This window comes from Scyliorhinus torazame, chromosome 18, assembly GCF_047496885.1.
Source record: "Scyliorhinus torazame isolate Kashiwa2021f chromosome 18, sScyTor2.1, whole genome shotgun sequence".
Classification (NCBI taxonomy): Eukaryota; Metazoa; Chordata; class Chondrichthyes; order Carcharhiniformes; family Scyliorhinidae; genus Scyliorhinus; species Scyliorhinus torazame.
In genome coordinates, this window is record NC_092724.1 from 57,192,606 (window position 1) to 57,210,114 (window position 17,509).

A 17,509-nucleotide genomic window follows, 5' to 3' on the forward strand; every position below is an offset into this window, starting at 1 on the left:
TGAGACAGAAATTCTACTTTTCAGTCCGACCCCGGCCAAGGAAGAGGTGTTCATAACACGGTCAATCAGGTTGATTATTATCCTGCACATCCTTCCACCATGTGTCAATGCCAGGCAGTGAGAGTGGGAGAGATTCCTAGTCAGCCATTTGACTGCAAGAAGATTGGATCCTCTTTCATCACTATCCATAAAGCCAGACTAAAACATGTAAAAATGCATGTTGCCACAGCAACTCAAGACAGCCTGAGAGAACTGCACCACACCACCAAGATTAATATCAGAAAGCACATCTTCACATACCTGGAAATTCCATCGAGGTATTGAGGGAAACATTGTGGAATAATTGGAGACACAAATGATACTATAACAATAATCTTCTATTGTCAGAGTAGGCATACATTAACACGGCAATGAAGTTACTGTGAAAAGCCCCTGGTCGCCTCATTCCCGCGCCTGTTCGGGTACACAGAGGGAGAATTCAGAATGTCCAATTCACCTAACTGCATGTCTTTCGGAACTTGTGGGAGAAAACCAGAGCACCCGGAGGAAACCCACGCAGACACAGGGAGAATGAGCAGACTCCGCACAGACAGTGACCCAAGCCGGGAATCGAACCTGGGACCCTGGAGCTGTGAAGCAACAGTGCTAACCACTGTGCTACCCACGCTATGACGGCGAGAGAAGAGCCTTGCTCATTCCTACATACCTAATGTGTAGGAGAAAAGAGCTCTGAAGCCCAAGTAACTTGATATTCACATTTTTAAAGCAAAGCCATCGCTTTGGATTGCAATTTGAGATCGCTCGGTGTTAAGATTTGTCGAACTTAATAAACTAGTGTCCATAATCACTTTCTCTGCATGTTTGCAACTATCAATTAAAAGATAAATGACTAATTCTGTGCTTGCAGCAAGCAGCCGTATTTGAGGATGAGTCAGCCAGAGGTGGAACTATGAAAGTACTGCAAACTCTCCAACAATTCCTGCTGGGAATGCAGGATTAGTGACTTAACCCTCTCAATCACAAAACTGAAGACGGAGTAGGCTCGTCCTATTTTCTCTAATCGAAAAAGTTTTGGAGTGACCTAATCAAGGTCTTTAAAATTATGAAAGGTGTGGGGAAGATGTTTCCATCTGTGGAGGAACATAATAATTAGAGGATACAGATACAAGATAATCATGAAGAATCTACCAAGGAATTCACAAGAAATATCTTTTCTTAGTGAATACTTCAAATGTGAAACTTACTACCACATGGAATCATTGAGGTGAACACAGAATTATCCCTCAATCAAGGTCACTAAAAAACAAATTATTTGTTAATCATCACATTGTGGGAGACTGCGGTTCGTAAATTGGCTACAATGCCTACAAGAGTGACTATGCTTCATTTGCTGTAAAATACTCAGCAAGGTCCTAAGATAATGAAAGGGGCCATGTAAGTGCACATCTTTCTTTTTAAAAAGTATCAATGCATTTAAAGAGCCATTAGATGAACACAGGAGAACGAAAGAAATAGAAGGATATGCGGGTTGGGTTAGATGAAGCAAAGAGGATGGAAGGAGCAGTCAGTGATTTATAAAAGGGAAATTATGTTTGATAAATCGGTCAGAATGATTTTGAGGATGTAACTAGTAGGATGGATAAGGGAGAAGTCAGTGGATGTGGAGTAGTTGGATTGTCAAAAAGTATTTGATTAAGTGCTAAACAAGTGGTTATTCAAATTATGATCCAGGAATTGCCGGGGGGGGGGGGGTAAATATATTAACATGGATTGATTAATGGACATAAAACAGTAATAATGGGCAATTTGGGGGGTTGCAGGCTGTAACTAGTGGGTTGTCTCAACGAGCAGTCCTTCGGCCTCAGTAAGCTATATTAAGACTAGGATGAGGGGACTGTGTAATCTATTCCAGCTTGCAGAACATACAAAGTTTGGTGGGAAAGTAAGCAATGGGGAGAATATAAAGAGGCTGCAAATGGAGGTGAGTGGGCAAGAAAATGAGAGATGGAATACAATATGGTGAAGTATGAAGTTATCTGGCATGCAAAATGAAAAGGCAGTTTGTTTTCTTTTGAATGGTGAGAGACTTAGAAATGCTTGCATTCTGAGGGCTTTGGGTGTCCTTGTACATGAAAGAAAGCTAAAACGCAGGTACAGCACCCAATTGGGAAAGCAAATGGTGTGCTAGCTTTTTTTTAAAACAAAGGGATTGGAGTATAATTTTTTTTCGCATATTCTCACACCTCATACTGCTTTTCCCTTTGGGAATAGTGGGGAAGCAGTGGAAGGAGGGGAAGCAGTGGAAGGATGACAAGCCTGGTGACCCATGGGGGAGGCAGTGATGTAGTGGTATTGTCACTGGACTAGTAAATTAGGGACCCAGACCTGGGGACCAAGGTTCAAACTGCAGATGGTGAAACTTGAACACAATAATCTGGAATTAAAATTCTCATGATGAACATGAAACCATTGTTGCCTGTTGTAAAAATCCATCTGGTTCACTAAAGTACTTTAAGGAACGAAATCTGCCATCCTTACCTGATCTGTCCTCCACATGACTCCAGATCCCCAGCAACATAATTGACTCCTAACTACCCCAGGGCAATTAGGGATGGTCCAGTCTGCACGTTCCATTCATGACAGGGAAGGGCAGCACATGGTGCAGTGGTTAGCACCCCACAACCCAAAGATGTACTGGTTAGGTGGATTGGCTACGCTTCGTGTAGGTTAGATGGCTTTGTTTCGGTGCAACATCGTGGGCCGAAGGGCCTGTACTGCGCTGTATCGTTCTATGTTCTATACCAACATTGAGGGCATTTAAAAGTTTATTGGATAAGCATATGGATGATAATGGTATGAAGGAATTGTGGGTTGTCATCCACAACCCAAGATCAAAAGGAGGAAATTATCAGCCAGCCTTCTCCATTGTTATTTAATAACATTTTTCTTGTAAAGTCACATGTTGTGATATCAGGTTCGGTTATAACGCTGGAACAGCTTCTGACAATTGGCAGAAAACGTCCCTTAAATTATGCTACGAATCATTAAGCTTTACAGAAAGCAACATAAAACTTTACAGCACAGGAGGGCATTGAGCCCATCATATCAGTGTCAGCTCTTTGAAACAACTATCCAATAAGTCCCATTATCCCATGCTGTCCTCCCAGCTGCTTCACTCTTGTAATAATTATAATAATCGTTATTATTGTCACAAGTAGGCTTACATTAACATTGCAATTAAGTTACTGTGAAAATCCCCTAGTCGGCACACTCCGCCGCCTGTTCGGGTACACTGAAGGAGAATTCAGAATGCCCAATTCATGTAACAGGCATGTCTTTCGGGACTTGTGGGAGGAAACCGGAGCACCCGGAGGAAACCCACGCAGACACGGGGAGAATGTGCAGATTCCGCACAGACAGTGACCCAAGCCGGGAATCAAACTCAGGACCCTATGCTGTGAAGCAACAGTGCTAACCACTGTGCTACCATGCCGCACACGAGATCACAGATTACATAATAAAAGCACAAGTCTGATAGAAGTTATAAACTTTATTATTCACTTTTAGTAAACAATCGCGTTCCAATGAGAATCCATGAACTTTGTAAAGTTTTACGACGGGACATCAAGTTACCGAGTCTAGAAATTATCGTTTGTGATATTAGTGGATAATTGTTTGACATGTTTGATACAATGCTCCCTTGTCCACTGTTTTAGTTTGCTTATTTTAAACGGACCATTGACTCTGCTGAAATAGGACACAGGGAAACATATCAGGGTGATTGATTCCTTATAACCAACTTCAGGCAGATACAAGTGAAGTTTTGGACAACAAAGGTGATCACATTGTTTGGAAGGCAAGACTGATATTCTTGAAAATATTCTGGGATATTCAGAATAGTATGAGTGTTTGGAGAGGCATGTTTTTTAGCCTCTTAACTCTTAGGAATTGGTTGGAAAGGATGGCTGAAATCTTATGATGGATGGTGGCATGATGGAAGAAACTGATGGCATTTTCTCTTTCTGGATGCATAAATGTAAAGAGTGTCCATCCACCCATTAATGTTGCAAATAATAATTCAGTCTATAGTCTGGAATGAGAAAAGGCCGTCACTCCATACTCATGGATGATGCAGTGGTGGGCCTTAGAAAGATGTGTGGTCAGTAAAGAAATGTGGAACATGTCATCTCCCTGGCTGCTTGCACCTGGCAAACAGAACAGAGAATGCATCAAAATTAAACTTCCAAATCCTTCAGCTTCTATCTTGGGGAAGTAGTTCATTACCTGCTGATGAGTAGACACAGGAGTCAGACAGAACTCATGAAAAAGGGAAGTGGAAAGATATGGTGCAGTTCTTCGATCAAAATTAAAATTAAGATTTTCAAACTTTTTGTGCTTACAAATCATGCAAAAATAGAATCTGGTGGCTAAGCGTTCATCTAAAGAAGCAAAATCTTCACTAGGAAGACAATTCACCGAAAAATATTCTTCAGTCTCTCTCTGCTGAAGCCTTGGTTTTCACAGTGGGAGTAGTGTTATGTCTCTCAGGTTTCCATGGTCCATTGTCTGGTTCAGTTGTTTTCTTTTGATGCTGAGGTTTCCTTTGAGTGATAGAAAGAAACATGGTCACTGATATAGAATCCCTACAGTAAAGGAGACTATTCGGCCCATCGAGTCTGCATCGACCCTCCAAAAACAGCGCCCACTCCCCCGCCCTATCCCTGTAACCCCACCTAACCGTTGGACACTAAGGAGCAATTTTGCATGGCCAATCCACCTAACCTGCACATCATTGGACTTTTTCCTAGTCTAAAAGATCACTCTTTCCTTGATAATCATTAATATGAGAGCATTAATTAACCTGTCTCATTACAATGTCTAAAATAGCCCGTTTCCTGGTTGGTTTCATGATGTATTTGCTGTGTTTTGGATAATATTAGGATACTTTGGTGTGATATTCGAGAGCATGGGGGTTTAAAACAAAGAAGCTTTATTTACAGTGTGTTATCTGGCAACACGGTAGCACAGTGATTAGCAGTTGCTTCACAGTTCCAGGGTCTAGGGTTCAATTCCCGGTTGGGTCGCGGTCTGTGCGGAGTCTGCAACGCTTTCCTCCAGGTGGTCCGAGTTTCTTCCCACAGTCCAAAGATGTGCAGGTTAGTTGGATTGACCAGGATAACTTGCCCTTTGTGTCCAAAAAAGGCTAGATGGGGTTACTGGAATAGGATGGAGGTGTGGTCTTAAGTAGGGTGCTCTTTCCAAGGGCCGATGCAGAGCCTTCTGCACTGTAAATTTTATGATTCTCACATGGCTGTTCTTCTCTCTCTCATCCCTGCTAGGACTTATGTCACTTCCGGTGAATACAACAGAGCTTCACGAGAGCCAATAATAGTTTTTTTTTTTTATAAATGTATTTTTTTTAATCACTTTATCAGAGTTAAAAAGCCAGAGCTCACGTGTGGACAGGGGCAGACCCCTAATTCAACTCCTCGTCTGCTCCAAAAACCAATTCAAATTGAATCAAATTCATGGTCCTCACAAGAGACAGACTAGATCCTGGTATTACCACCGGACCTCACGCTCATCTTAGCCAAAAGCCCGAGAAGCAATGCCAATAAGAATTAATGCAAATACATAACAATATCGTTACAAGTCGAGCACAATTTTTCATTTCACCTACAACTTTTGTTCTGTCTCTGCTTACAATACAACAAACAGTTTTTAAAGTCACCATAGTGCCTGAGAGCCATAGGCTGCTCTCCCCTTTTGAGAGAGCGAGAGCGAGAACTGACTGGTGGCGATTTAACCGGAGAATCACCACACCTCAGGTGAGGGGCAAGGTGGCTTCCGGTTGCGGCTATGCTGAGCTAAGTCGCACGTTCGGCAGCTCCCGCCAGAAACGGACTTTTGGGCTCTTTTGAGGGGCCCCAACAGCAATTGTTCGACAGTTCCCAGCGTGGGAAGGTGACAGTACGGTTCCCCCGGCACTGTATGGATTGGACCAGGAGTGGAGCAGTCAAGAAAGTGATTTTAGTGCAGCAAAAAGTGCAAGGGAGGAGAAGCAAGATGGCGGCGGGTGGAGATCAAGCAGCGTGGGCGCTATGGTCACAGGAGCAGCAGGAATTCCTCAAACGCTGCTTTGCGGAGCTGAAGGCAGAACTGCTAGAGCCGATGAAGGCGTTGATCGACCAGCTGGTGGAGACCCAGAAGGCCCAAGGGGCGGCGATCCGGGAGGTGCGGCAAAAAGCCTCGGAGAACGAGGATGAGATCTTGGGCCTGGCAGTGAAGGTGGAGGCGCTGCACAAGAAGTGGCAAGAAATATTTGAGGGCATGGAGAATCGGTCGAGGAGGAAGAATCTCTGGATTCTGGGTCTCCCGGAGGGAATGGAGGGGTCTGATGCCAGGGCATATGTGGTCACTATGCTCGATGCGCTGATGGGCGCGGGAGCTTTCCCGAGGCCCCTGGAGCTGGACGGGGCTCATCGAGTCCTGGCGAGGAGGCCCTAGGCCAGCGAGCCGCCAAGGGCGGTAATGGTGCGTTTCCACCGCTTTGTGGACAGTGAGTGTGTCCTGAGGTGGGCCAAAAAGGAACAGAGCAGCAGGGGGAGAACACAGAGATCCAAATATACCAGGACTGGAGCATGGAGGTGGCCAAGAAGAGGGCCGGCTTCAACCGGGCTAAGGTGGTTCTACATCGGAAGCGGGGGGTGAAGTTTGGGATGCTGCAGCCAGCGCGATTGTGGGTCACATTTCAGGATTGGCACCACTACTTCAAGACGCTGGAGGCGGCGTGGACCGTTATCCAAACTGAAAAGTTGGACTCGAACGGAGGGTTGGCTGGGAGGGGGTGCCTAGGGGGGTTCTGTTCTGTTTTCTCTGGTGCTGGGTGGAGTTGGGCGAAATGGTTCGATGTGGGGGCTGTGTGATGTGGGCGTCGGTGTTGGAAGGACAGGGCCCGGGGGGGGGGGGGGGTTGGAGGGCCGGGGATGTAGAGTTCAGACAAGGCCGCAAAAAAGGGAGCTGCGCCAGAAGGGGCGGGGCTGGCTTGGATGGAGAGCGCGGGCTTTCTCCTGCGCTAGGGAAGGAAGGGGGCAGGGCCGGGGGGGGGGGGGGGGGGTGAGAGTAGGGCGGGGAGAAGGGCAGTGCTGGAGAGGAGCACACATTGATTGACATGGGGAGGTGGAGTGGTGGGAGAGGCTGGGGTCAGCAGGAGTCAGCTGACTTACGGGAGTGCCATGGGGGGAGCAAAACAGCTAGAGGAGGATCTAGCTGGGGGGAGGGGGTGGGGTGGAAACTGGGTTGCTGCTGCATTGGCCAAAGGGGAGCTGGAGCTAGGAGAGGGAGTCGGGGCGGGGGTCCGCCGCCTGGGGGAAATGGAGGATGCGGGGTGGCGCGGGCACGGCCCGGGGGGGGGGGGGGCCTGATCCGGCTGATAACTTGGAATGTGAGGGGCCTGAACGGGCCGGTCAAGAGGGCCTGGGTGTTCACGAACCTGAAGGGACTGAAGGCAGATGTGGTTATGCTCCAGGAGATGCATTTGAAAGTGGCAGATCAGGTTCGGCTGAGAAAGGGGTGGGTAGGGCAGGTCTTTCACTAGGGTTTGGACGCGAATAGAGGGGTGGCGATTTTGGTGGGGAAGCGGGTATCATTTGAGGCGCTGAACATTGTGGCAGATAATGGAGGTTGGTACGGGATGGTGAGTGGTAGGTTGCAGGGGGTGCGGGTGGTATTGGTGAACGTATATGCCCCGAATTGGGATGATGCCAGATTTATGAAGCGCATGTTGGGTCGGATTCCGGATTTGGAGGGAGGGGGGGAACGACGACATCAACACGGTGCTGGACCCATTACTGGACCGTTCTAGGTCCAGGATGGGTAAGAGGCCTACTGTAGCCAAGGCGCTTAGGGGGTTTATGGACCGGATTTTGGGGGGGGGGGGGGGGGGGAAAGAGTGGATCCATGGCGGTTTGCCAGGCCTGTGGTCAGGGAATTTTCCTTTTTTTTTTTCCACGTCCATAAAGCCTACTCCCGGATAGATTTTTTCATTGTCAGTAGGGCGATAATCCCAAGAGTGGAGGGCACGGAATATTCGGCCATAGCCATTTCAGATCTTGCCTCGCATTGGGTAGAGCTGGAGCTGGGGGAGGAAAGGGACCAGCGCCCGCTGTGGCGCCTCGATGTGGGACTGTTGGCGGATGAAGAGGTGTGCAGGCGGTTTCGGGGGTGTATCGAAAAATACTTAGAGGCCAATGACAATGGGGAGGTGCAGGTGGGGGTAATCTGGGAGGCGTAGAAGGCGGTGGTCAGGGGAGAGCTAATCTCCATTAGGGCCCATAGGGAGAAGAGAGAGAGAGAGAGCGAGAGAGGGAGAGACTGGTGGGGGATATATTAAGGATGGACAGGAAATATGCTGAGGCCCCGGAGGAGGGAATACTTAGGGAGCGACGGAACCTCCAGACGGAATTCGACTTGCTGACTACTGGGAAAGCAGAGGCGCAGTGGAGGAAAGCGCAGGGGGAGGCGTATGAGGAGAAGGCGAGTCGGATGCTGGTACATCAGCTTTGGAAGAGGGAGGCAGCGAGGGAGATTGGTGGAGTTAGGGATAAAGGGGGAAACACTGTGCGGAATGTGGTGGGAATAAACAAGGCATTCAGGGACTTCTATGAGGAGCTGTATAGGAGCCCCCGACGGGGAGGGGGGGATGCGCCAATTTCTAGATCAGCTGAGGTTCCCGAGGGTGGAGGAACAGCAGGTGGTTGGGCTTGGGGCACCGATTGGGCTGGAGGAGCTGGTTAAGGGACTAGGGAGAATGCAGGCAGGGAAGGCCCCGGGGCCGGATGGGTTCCCGGTAGAATTTTTTAGGAAGTACGTGGACCTGCTGGGCCCGCTGCTGGTGAGGACTTTCAATGAGGCGAGGGAGGGGGGCCTTGCCCCCGACAATGTCCAGGGTGCTGATCTCTTTGGCCTTGAAGCACGACAAGGACCCATTACAGTGTGGATCGTACAGGCCGATCTCGCTCCTCATATGTCGACGCGAAGTTGCTGGCGAAGGTTCTGGCCCCGAGAATTGAGGACTGTGTCCCGGGGGTGATTCAAGAGGACCAGACGGGATTTGTGAAGGGTAGGCAGCTGAACACCAATGTGCGGAGGCTCCTCAATGTAATTATGATGCCTTCGGTGGAGGGGGAAGCGGAGGGCAGTGGCGGCTATGGACGCAGAGAAGACCTTCGAAAGGATGGAGTGGGAGTATCTTTGGGAGGTGCTGCGGAGGTTTGGGTTCGGGGAGGGGTTCATCAGTTGGGTTAGGCTATAAAGCCCCAGTGGCGAGTGTGGCTACAAACTGGCGGAGGTCGGAGTACTTTCAGCTGTACCGGGGGACAAGGCAGGGGTGTCCCCTGTCCCTCTTGTTGTTTGCACATGGCATTGAGGGAGTCCAGGAACTGGAGGGGTTTAGTTCGGGGGGGGGGGAACACCGGCTGTTGCTGTATGCCGATGACCTGTTGTTTTATGTTGCGGATCCAGTGGAGGGGATGGCGGCGGTCATGCGGATCCTTCGGGAGTTTGGGGACTTTTCGGGGTATAAACTTAACGTGGGGAAGAGTGAGCTCTTTGTGGTGCATCCAGAGGACCAGGGAAGGGGGATAGACGAGCTCCCGCTGAAGAGGGCGGAAAGGAGCTTTCGGTACCTAGGGTACCAGGTAGCTAGGAGTTGGGGGGCCCTGCACAAGCTCAATTTGACGCAGTTGGTGGAGCAGATGGAGGAGGATTTTAAAAGATGGGATATGTTGCCACTCTCACTGGCGGGTAGGGTGCAGTCGGTTAAAATGACGGTCCTCCCGAGGTTTCTCTTTGTATTTCAGTGCCTTCCCATTCTGATCCCCAAGGCCTTTTTTAAACTGGTAAGCAGGAGCATCATGGGATTCGTGTGGGCGAATAAGACCCCGAGGGTAAAAAGGGTTTTCCAGGAGCATAGCAGGGACAGAGGAGGGCTGGCATTGCCGAATCTATGTGGCTACTACTGGGCAGCTAATGTGCCGATGATCCAGAAGTGGGTAATGGAAGGGGAGGGGGCGGCATGGAAAAGGCTAGAGATGGCGTCCTGTGTGGGCACGAGTCTGAGGGCGCTGGTGACGGCACTGTTGCCGCTCCCGCCGTCAAAGTACACCATGAGTCCGGTGGTGGCGGCGACTCTGAAGATTTGGGGGCAGTGGAGGCATCATAGGGGTGAGGTGGGGGTCTCGGTTCGTCCCGGGAAGGATGGATGGGGGGGTTTCTGAGCTGGCATCGAGCAGGGATTAAAAGAATGGGGGACCTGTTCATTGATGGGACGTTTGCGAGCCTAGGGGTGCTGGAGGAGAAATTTAGGCTACCCCCGGGAAACGCTTTTAGGTATATGCAGGTGAGGGCATTTGTGAAACGGCAGGTGAGGGAATTCCCGCTGCTTCCAGCACACAGGATTCAAGACAGGGCGATCTTGGGGGTATGGGTTGGAGAAGGCAAGGTCTCTGTGATTTACCAGGAGCTGCAAGAAGAGTAGGAGACCTCGGTGGAGGAGCTAAAGGGCAAATGGGAGGAGGAGCTCGTGGAGGAGATAAATGAGAGTCTGTGAGCTGATGCCCTGAGTAGGGTTAATTTGATACAGTTTAAAGTTGTTCACAGAGCGCATATGACAGGGGCGAGGTGGAGTAGGTTCTTTGGGGTGGAGGACAGATGTGTGAGATGCTCGGGGAGCCCAGCAAATCACGCCCATATGTTCTGGATGTGCCCGGCGCTGGATGGGTTTTGGAGGGGCTTTGTGAGGATTATGTCCAAGGTGGTGAACGCCCGGGTCAAGCCGAGCTGGGGGGGGGGGGGTAGCATTATTTGGGGTATCGGACGAGACGGGAGTGCAGGAGGCGAAAGAGGCCGGTATTCTGACCTTTGCATCCCTGGTAGCCCGGCGGAGGATTTTGTTACTGTGGAAGGATGCAAAGCCCCCTAGTGTGGAAGCCTGGATTAATGACATGGCAGGGTTCATCAAGCTGGAGAGGATAAAGTTTGCCTTGCGAGGGTCTGTGCAAGGGTTCTTCAGGCGGTGGCAACCGTTCCCATACTTTCTCGTGGAGCGTTAGGGGGAGGTCAGCAGCAGCAGCAACCCGGGGGGGGGGGGGGGGGGGGGTTCTTTTGGGTGTGGCATGTTTCCCTATTTGTGTTTTTATTGTTATAGGGGGGGGTTATTGTAGTTTGGGGAAATTCTATGTATAATTCTTGCGGGTTGTGTTCTTATTTCTTTTTTCTGTGGGGGGGGGGGGTTTGTTGAAAATCTGTTGAAAATTTGAATAAAGATATATATATATATATATTTTTTTTATTTTTTTTTAAAAAGGTGAGGGGCAAGGTTGAGAAAGTGAGGCATTCATGGAGAACCTCAGCAAGTACTGGAATTGAACCCGCATTGTTGGTCTCGTTCCACATCACAAACCAGTTATCTAGCCAACAGACCCCCAGCTGAACTGTACTCCGCGTCTGTACACTTTTCAGCTACACTGCAACCCTTCTGCTGAACTACAGTATATGAATCCCTTACAAAAAGTCTGCGATACACATTAAATGTCCCATATGATTGTATCCCTCCCAGGCATTATACAATAGTGACCCATATGATCATACTACTAAGATCCTCTCCATTTGCAAAGAAAATCTCTTGTAGCCTATACTTTCTCCACTACTGTGTGCTATACCCAAGAATGTTTCTCTACTGATAGATGTGATACAGCCAAAGGTCATATCCATGATGTTGTGCTGCAGCTGCATCGAAACATGCAACTTAGTATGTCACCTAATTACACTGAATCCCAAGTGGTTGCGTTCACCCTGTAACTGTGTTACTGTGTGCTCCAGCTCTTGAAAGTTAGCTCTGCCCAAGAAATTCTCCTTTGGCTATGTCCATGCTGTTGCTGCTAGTCTTCAGAAGCAAGAAACTCAGATTCCATTAGGATGGATTCTAATTCTCTGCATTTAAATACATTATGTGATTGCATTTCCTTTTGATAACTTGGTGACAGGTGGCTCCTTCAAAATTATCTTAACATTTGATTGTGTATCTAGGAGGAAAAAAACAGAAATAAATTGAATTCATAAATAGCTGAATGTGGACAGGCCACTGCACAGGGGCATGGAGTAAATATAGATTGGAAGTATCAATGCATTGTGCAATAAACCACCAATGCAGTGTTACGAAGAACAAATACATTGTAGCAAAGGAATATTGCACTGACGTTTAAAGCTAATGTTTTGTACCATGGCATACAGTATCTCCACGAGGCACCTTTATAATGCCACCCGGGTGACTGGTTTTTCCTGTGCCCTTCAGGGAGCTGCCCACAGTGATAGAAAACAAAAATCAGATGGGCACAGTAGAAAGAAAGGTGGACACGTGGAAACATGACAAGACATTCACTGGCAGCTAGGTTATTTTCCACAAAACATGTGCTCCAAATATTTTCCCTCCTTTCCTGAATGTGCTGACTTTTGCTGGAGTGTGGTTTCACAGGTGCACATCATCTTCTGACAGTTTGTCCAAGTAGCTTAGAGAGTGAATATCAACAGACTTTGAAAGCCTGGAGGACATCACAGATATGCCTTATCCTGTCTTCATTGACATGGATAATGATTGGGAGTGGAACCATGGTCAGATTTTCCTCTCCTATATTCAGGGTGTTCAGAACAAATTTAGGACATATACCACTGCCTTGGCAGTGTAACAGTCTAGGGGTTGAACGTGGGCACCTTTTTGTTTCTGCCCAACTGAAGTGTCACAGTGGGTAATGTATTAATCCACTGGGTTGCCAAGGAGATATTCATGTGCTGATTATACCACATTTCCAAACAAAAAAAAGAGATCTAGGACAGAATGAAATCCCAATTGCGACTGCCATGTCATAATATTGGACCTCTATTGCCAAAGTTCAGGGGTGTTGAGAATCTCAAGCATTGTACCCCACAGCTATTATCCAATGCCTTTCTTCGCCACTTACAAGAGGATTTTTTTCACCAAATCTGCTCCAGAAAGTCATTTTGACTTGGTTCTTGTGTCCTGTTCTTTCGTCAAAACAATGACAACTATCGAATGGTGGACTGTACAGGTGAAGGCTGACGGCAGATTCTGTGTGACTCACATTTTCCACACGGTGCAGGCCAATGGTATCTGTGGTTTGAGGGAGGGAGTATGCATCAGTTAGTTCATTGGAGTAAACTTGCCAATTTGTTTTCTCTCCGTACAGGCATAGGCTGCCCTTTGGCACCTCATGCACATGGCATCATCATTAAATCATGAGCATCAGCCAACTGTTCCATTGAAAGGAACATCAGAGTTGACTGAAATAGTGATCACATGTACAAACTTCGGACTACAATTTTTCCTCTCCAAAACAGTTCACAGCACCTCTGTTGACCTGGTGTTGTTCATCATTCGCCACTCACTGACAAATGGATCTGATACTTTTAGTCAGGTCAGAACAGAAAAACAAAAATTGAACTGTGCATCCAGGCCACTATTTCTCATTCAGTATGGTCATTCATTTATTTATTATTTGTGAAACCTGTACACATTTTTCTCACATGATGACAGGAAATACAGTTCAAAAGTAATCTATTGATTGTAATGCACTTCTGGAATGTGCTGTGGTCATGATAAAGCTGTTTATAAATGCAAGTTCTTTGCTTTGAGGGCTTTTAAAGCCCCCCAAAAAAAGGGCAAACTTTACAGCTGGAAATTAGTCAAACATGAGAATCCTTCATCCAATTCCAGTTATTTATCCTCTGATATGTTATCCTTCATCCAATTCCAGTTATTTATCCTCTGAAATGTTATCCTTCATTCTTTCTTATTGGCTGCACTCAAATTCAGTTCTTCCTCCCTACATCTTTGCCAAATCAAAATGAAGACTCATTCCAGGATCTCCTATAGTTGTCGGTGAGACCTGACTATACAGCTCAACATTCCTCTCCTGCTTTCAACCTACGCGGAATTCTGCAAGGTGGCCTTCGGGTTGAAATCGCAATTTCTCTACCTTAAAAACCTCAAGAGCTTTAAAGAGTGCTTTCTGCAAACATGGTTTCCAAAGTGCTTTTACTTGCAGAACCCAATACAGTCATTGGCTACAGATTTAGAATAACAGCTTAAAAATGCCCGTTAGAGTAAAGCTTTAATGTTCCAATGTAATTAACAGGTCAAACCATCTTAAAACCCAGACCAATTTTAAATTTAAGAGTGCCCAATTCATTTTTTCAAATTAAAAAGGGCAATTTAGTGTGGCCAATCCACCTACCATGCACATTTTTGGGTGGTGAAATCCACGCAAACACGGGGAGAATGTGCAAACTCCACACGGCCAGTGTCACAGAGCCGAGATCGACCCTGGGACCTCGGCACCATGAGGCAGCAGTGCTAACCACTGCGCCAACGTGCTGCCCAAAGTTGTAATACATTTATAAGGATTTATTTGGAACAATTGTTGATGTTTAGTTTCATTTAACTATGTAGTTTATTATGCAATCTTTGCATTTCAATGTTTTATAAGTATTGTTGATCACTGCTATAGTTACATTGCAGCAAACAAATGCATTACATGAGTTTTCCTTTGGGAGTTCCTATACCCCACACACACCTAGACCAATGCAATCGAACACTGTCAAGTAGCAAGAACGTTTATTTCTAGTATACAGCAGCTTTGATTCTACTTAAAATGACCTTACCATTGATGTAGGTGCACTCATTTTCATGAAAGGTTTTCTCCCATTTCCTGGTCAGTTCCTCATTCTGGTGATCACCATCTGGCCAATTAAACAGAGTTTCTTTCAGCTGCCCCTGTAGTAGCTTCAGGAAGCAATGAGAATTGGAGTGGTCATGGATACTGCTGTGGAGTAACCAAATGAAAAAGATACTCAACACAAATGGTAAATTAAAGAGAGTTGATAAAGCACAGATCTGAGAACCCTAGTTTTATCCGAGATGCTTGTGTATGAAAACAAGGAGCTCCCCAAATGCAAGAGAGCTAGTGCCCGTGGTAGCGCCGACTCTCATTCGGTACAAATGTTTGTGCTGATCAAAGCCAAAATGAGCGGTGAGCTTGCTATATAGTGACTTTGGGCTAAACTTTAGTCAGGTACTTGCACCTATTGTTACCCAGTGAATCTGGAATGACTAGTGTATGTTTGGTGAGACTATCATTACAGCCCCCATATTGTAAAAGCCTGCTGACACTGTTTTCCAGCAGAGAAGGGAGAAAATGGTGCTCAAAAGTATGCAACACATTGTGAATGGCACTGAAGACATCTGAATTTTACATCAATTCCACAGTAGCGATCAGAACATGCAGGGAGATAGTTTTGGAGTCTTGAGAGCTAGTAGTTTAGCTGTGTTCCTGTAGTAATGGAAATCAAAGCAAATGAAAGCCATGTCAAAAAAAAAAAAAGAGCATTTAGCACACTAGGGGAAGATGTACATGGATTCCTTTAGTGACCACAGGCGAGTCTGAGGGAAGTGGATAAGAGAAATTAGATTTATTACGAGGTACAAGTACGTACAATACTCTTCAGATCCCAGCCGGGTCTCCGTGTTATTGGTTCCAAACTTGGCCGAACTTTATATTACAGGTTATTAGAGTCCCAAGGGCTCCATGCCCCTCAGTGGGGGAGCTTGAACTCAACGAGGCTCATGGGAAAGCTAATTGCTTCTACCCTGTAGGTCTTGTGCAGGTTATAACAATTCCTCAAAGTTGGATGGACACCAGTCACGTGAAGGGATTGGAAAGATTCACAAAAATGATTCTAGGGATAAAGAACTGTAGCTGAGACTAGATTGGAGATGTTGGGACTGCTTTCTCTGGGGAAATGAACGCTAGGAGGAGACTTGATAGAGGTATTCAACATCCTGAGGGGTATGGACAGGGCAAATAATGAGAAGCTGTTCTCGCCTAACAATGCATCGAAAACTAGAGGGCAACAGATTCAAAATAATGAGCAAACAGAGTAAAAGTGATGGGAGGAAATATTTTTTCACCCAAAGGGTGGTCGGAACTTGGAAGGAACTGGATTTTTATCTGAAACAAAAGAATGTGTATGGATCAGGAGTGCTGAGGGGGACCAGAGGTCGGGAGGGCTGGTGGGTGCAGAGAGAGATGGAGATCAGGCCAGAGAGGCCAAAGGCTTGCATCAGGGCCTGGGAGAGCATTAGCCAAAAGGACTCCACAAAGGAGTGCTGGAAGATTTACACGCTCTGGGGAGCTGCCAGGGATCATAGCTTAGATCCCCGATTGGGCTGGGGTTGCCCACTGTGGGCCTCGAAGATCGGGACACCATTTAAAAATAGCATCCCGATCTCTTGCTACAACGGGGAGTTCTGGCAAGCAGAGCTTGTTCCCAGTTCAGGCCCCTTATTCAAAGCGAGGGGCATTGAACACCCATGTGTTTCTCGGCACTGCAAGTGGCTGGGAGTGTAGAACTAGGTTATAGTCTCAGGCTAAGTGATTGATCTGTAGTGAATGTATAATTACTGATAATTCACCAGTGCACTGTGTTATGTTATTAACCCTGTGGGCTCTACCTATGGGCCATTATGTGGCTTCACCCACAGGGAATATGTTGGGGCATGTACGGACTCCGCCCATGGCTCCACCCCCTTTACAGGAAGTATAAGAGCTGCTGACCTGCGGGGCCGCACGGTCACAGGCAGGCTCAGTTCTAAGCTGATTAAAACCACGGTTTACTTCTCCACGTATCTTCGAGTGAACTGATGGTCGCATCATGATCATTTAGCACCAAGTTGGGAACACACTTCTTCACTCGAAATCCCTACCTCAGAGCTTTTTAAAAAAGTATTAATTTAGGGGATATGAATGTCACCGGCTAGGCCAAATGCCCTTGAGCAGAGCAGCTTGCTTGGCCATTTCAGACTGCAATTAGGAGTCAATCACATTGCTGTTGAATTGGGAGTCACATATAGGCCAGACCAGGTAAGGAGAACAGATTTCCTTGCCTAAAGACTTTAGTGAACCAGATGTGTTTTTACAACAACCCAGAATGGTTTCAGGACTTTTAATTCCAGGTATTTATTGCATTCAAATTCCACCATCGGCCAGGTGGGATTTGAACACAGGTCCCCACCTTAGTTTTTGGATTGCTAGTCCAGTGACAATACCGCAACGCCACCATCTCCACACTGTGGATTTGCAGACTGTGTATATTGGAGGCCAAGATTGATAAGATTTTTCAAGTTTTAAGTGATAATGGGGGGCAGACAAGAAAGTGGAACTCAGTTGAAAGTCAGCCACAATCTTTTCAGTAAAAAGAGACCAGGCAACAGAACCTATTCCTGCTCCCGATTCTGGAGCTGAAACTAATTTCTGACCTAACTTGCATCGTCTCTCCTAATTTCTCCCTTATTGACTCACCATCTGTGAAGCTCCTTGAGACTTTTTTTTTTTTTTTAAACATTAAAAATTTCATCATAGAATTTACAGTGCAGAAG

General features: G+C 46.9%; 1 protein-coding gene across 1 annotated transcript in view; it reads right to left on the reverse strand.

Annotated features, from left to right (window-relative positions):
- Window positions 1-3,535: 3,535 nt before the first annotated feature.
- LOC140395221 (cysteine dioxygenase type 1-like) overlaps window positions 3,536-17,509 on the reverse strand; it is a 47,788-nt gene continuing 33,814 nt past the window's right edge. Inside the window, exons 3-5 of the mRNA XM_072482766.1 lie at window positions 14,737-14,897; window positions 13,017-13,186; window positions 3,536-4,601 (exon numbers count right to left, since the gene is read on the reverse strand). Of these exons, the coding sequence (XP_072338867.1) occupies window positions 4,572-4,601; window positions 13,017-13,186; window positions 14,737-14,897 (361 nt within the window). The 3' untranslated portion in view covers window positions 3,536-4,571. The remainder of the gene's footprint in view (window positions 4,602-13,016; window positions 13,187-14,736; window positions 14,898-17,509) is intronic.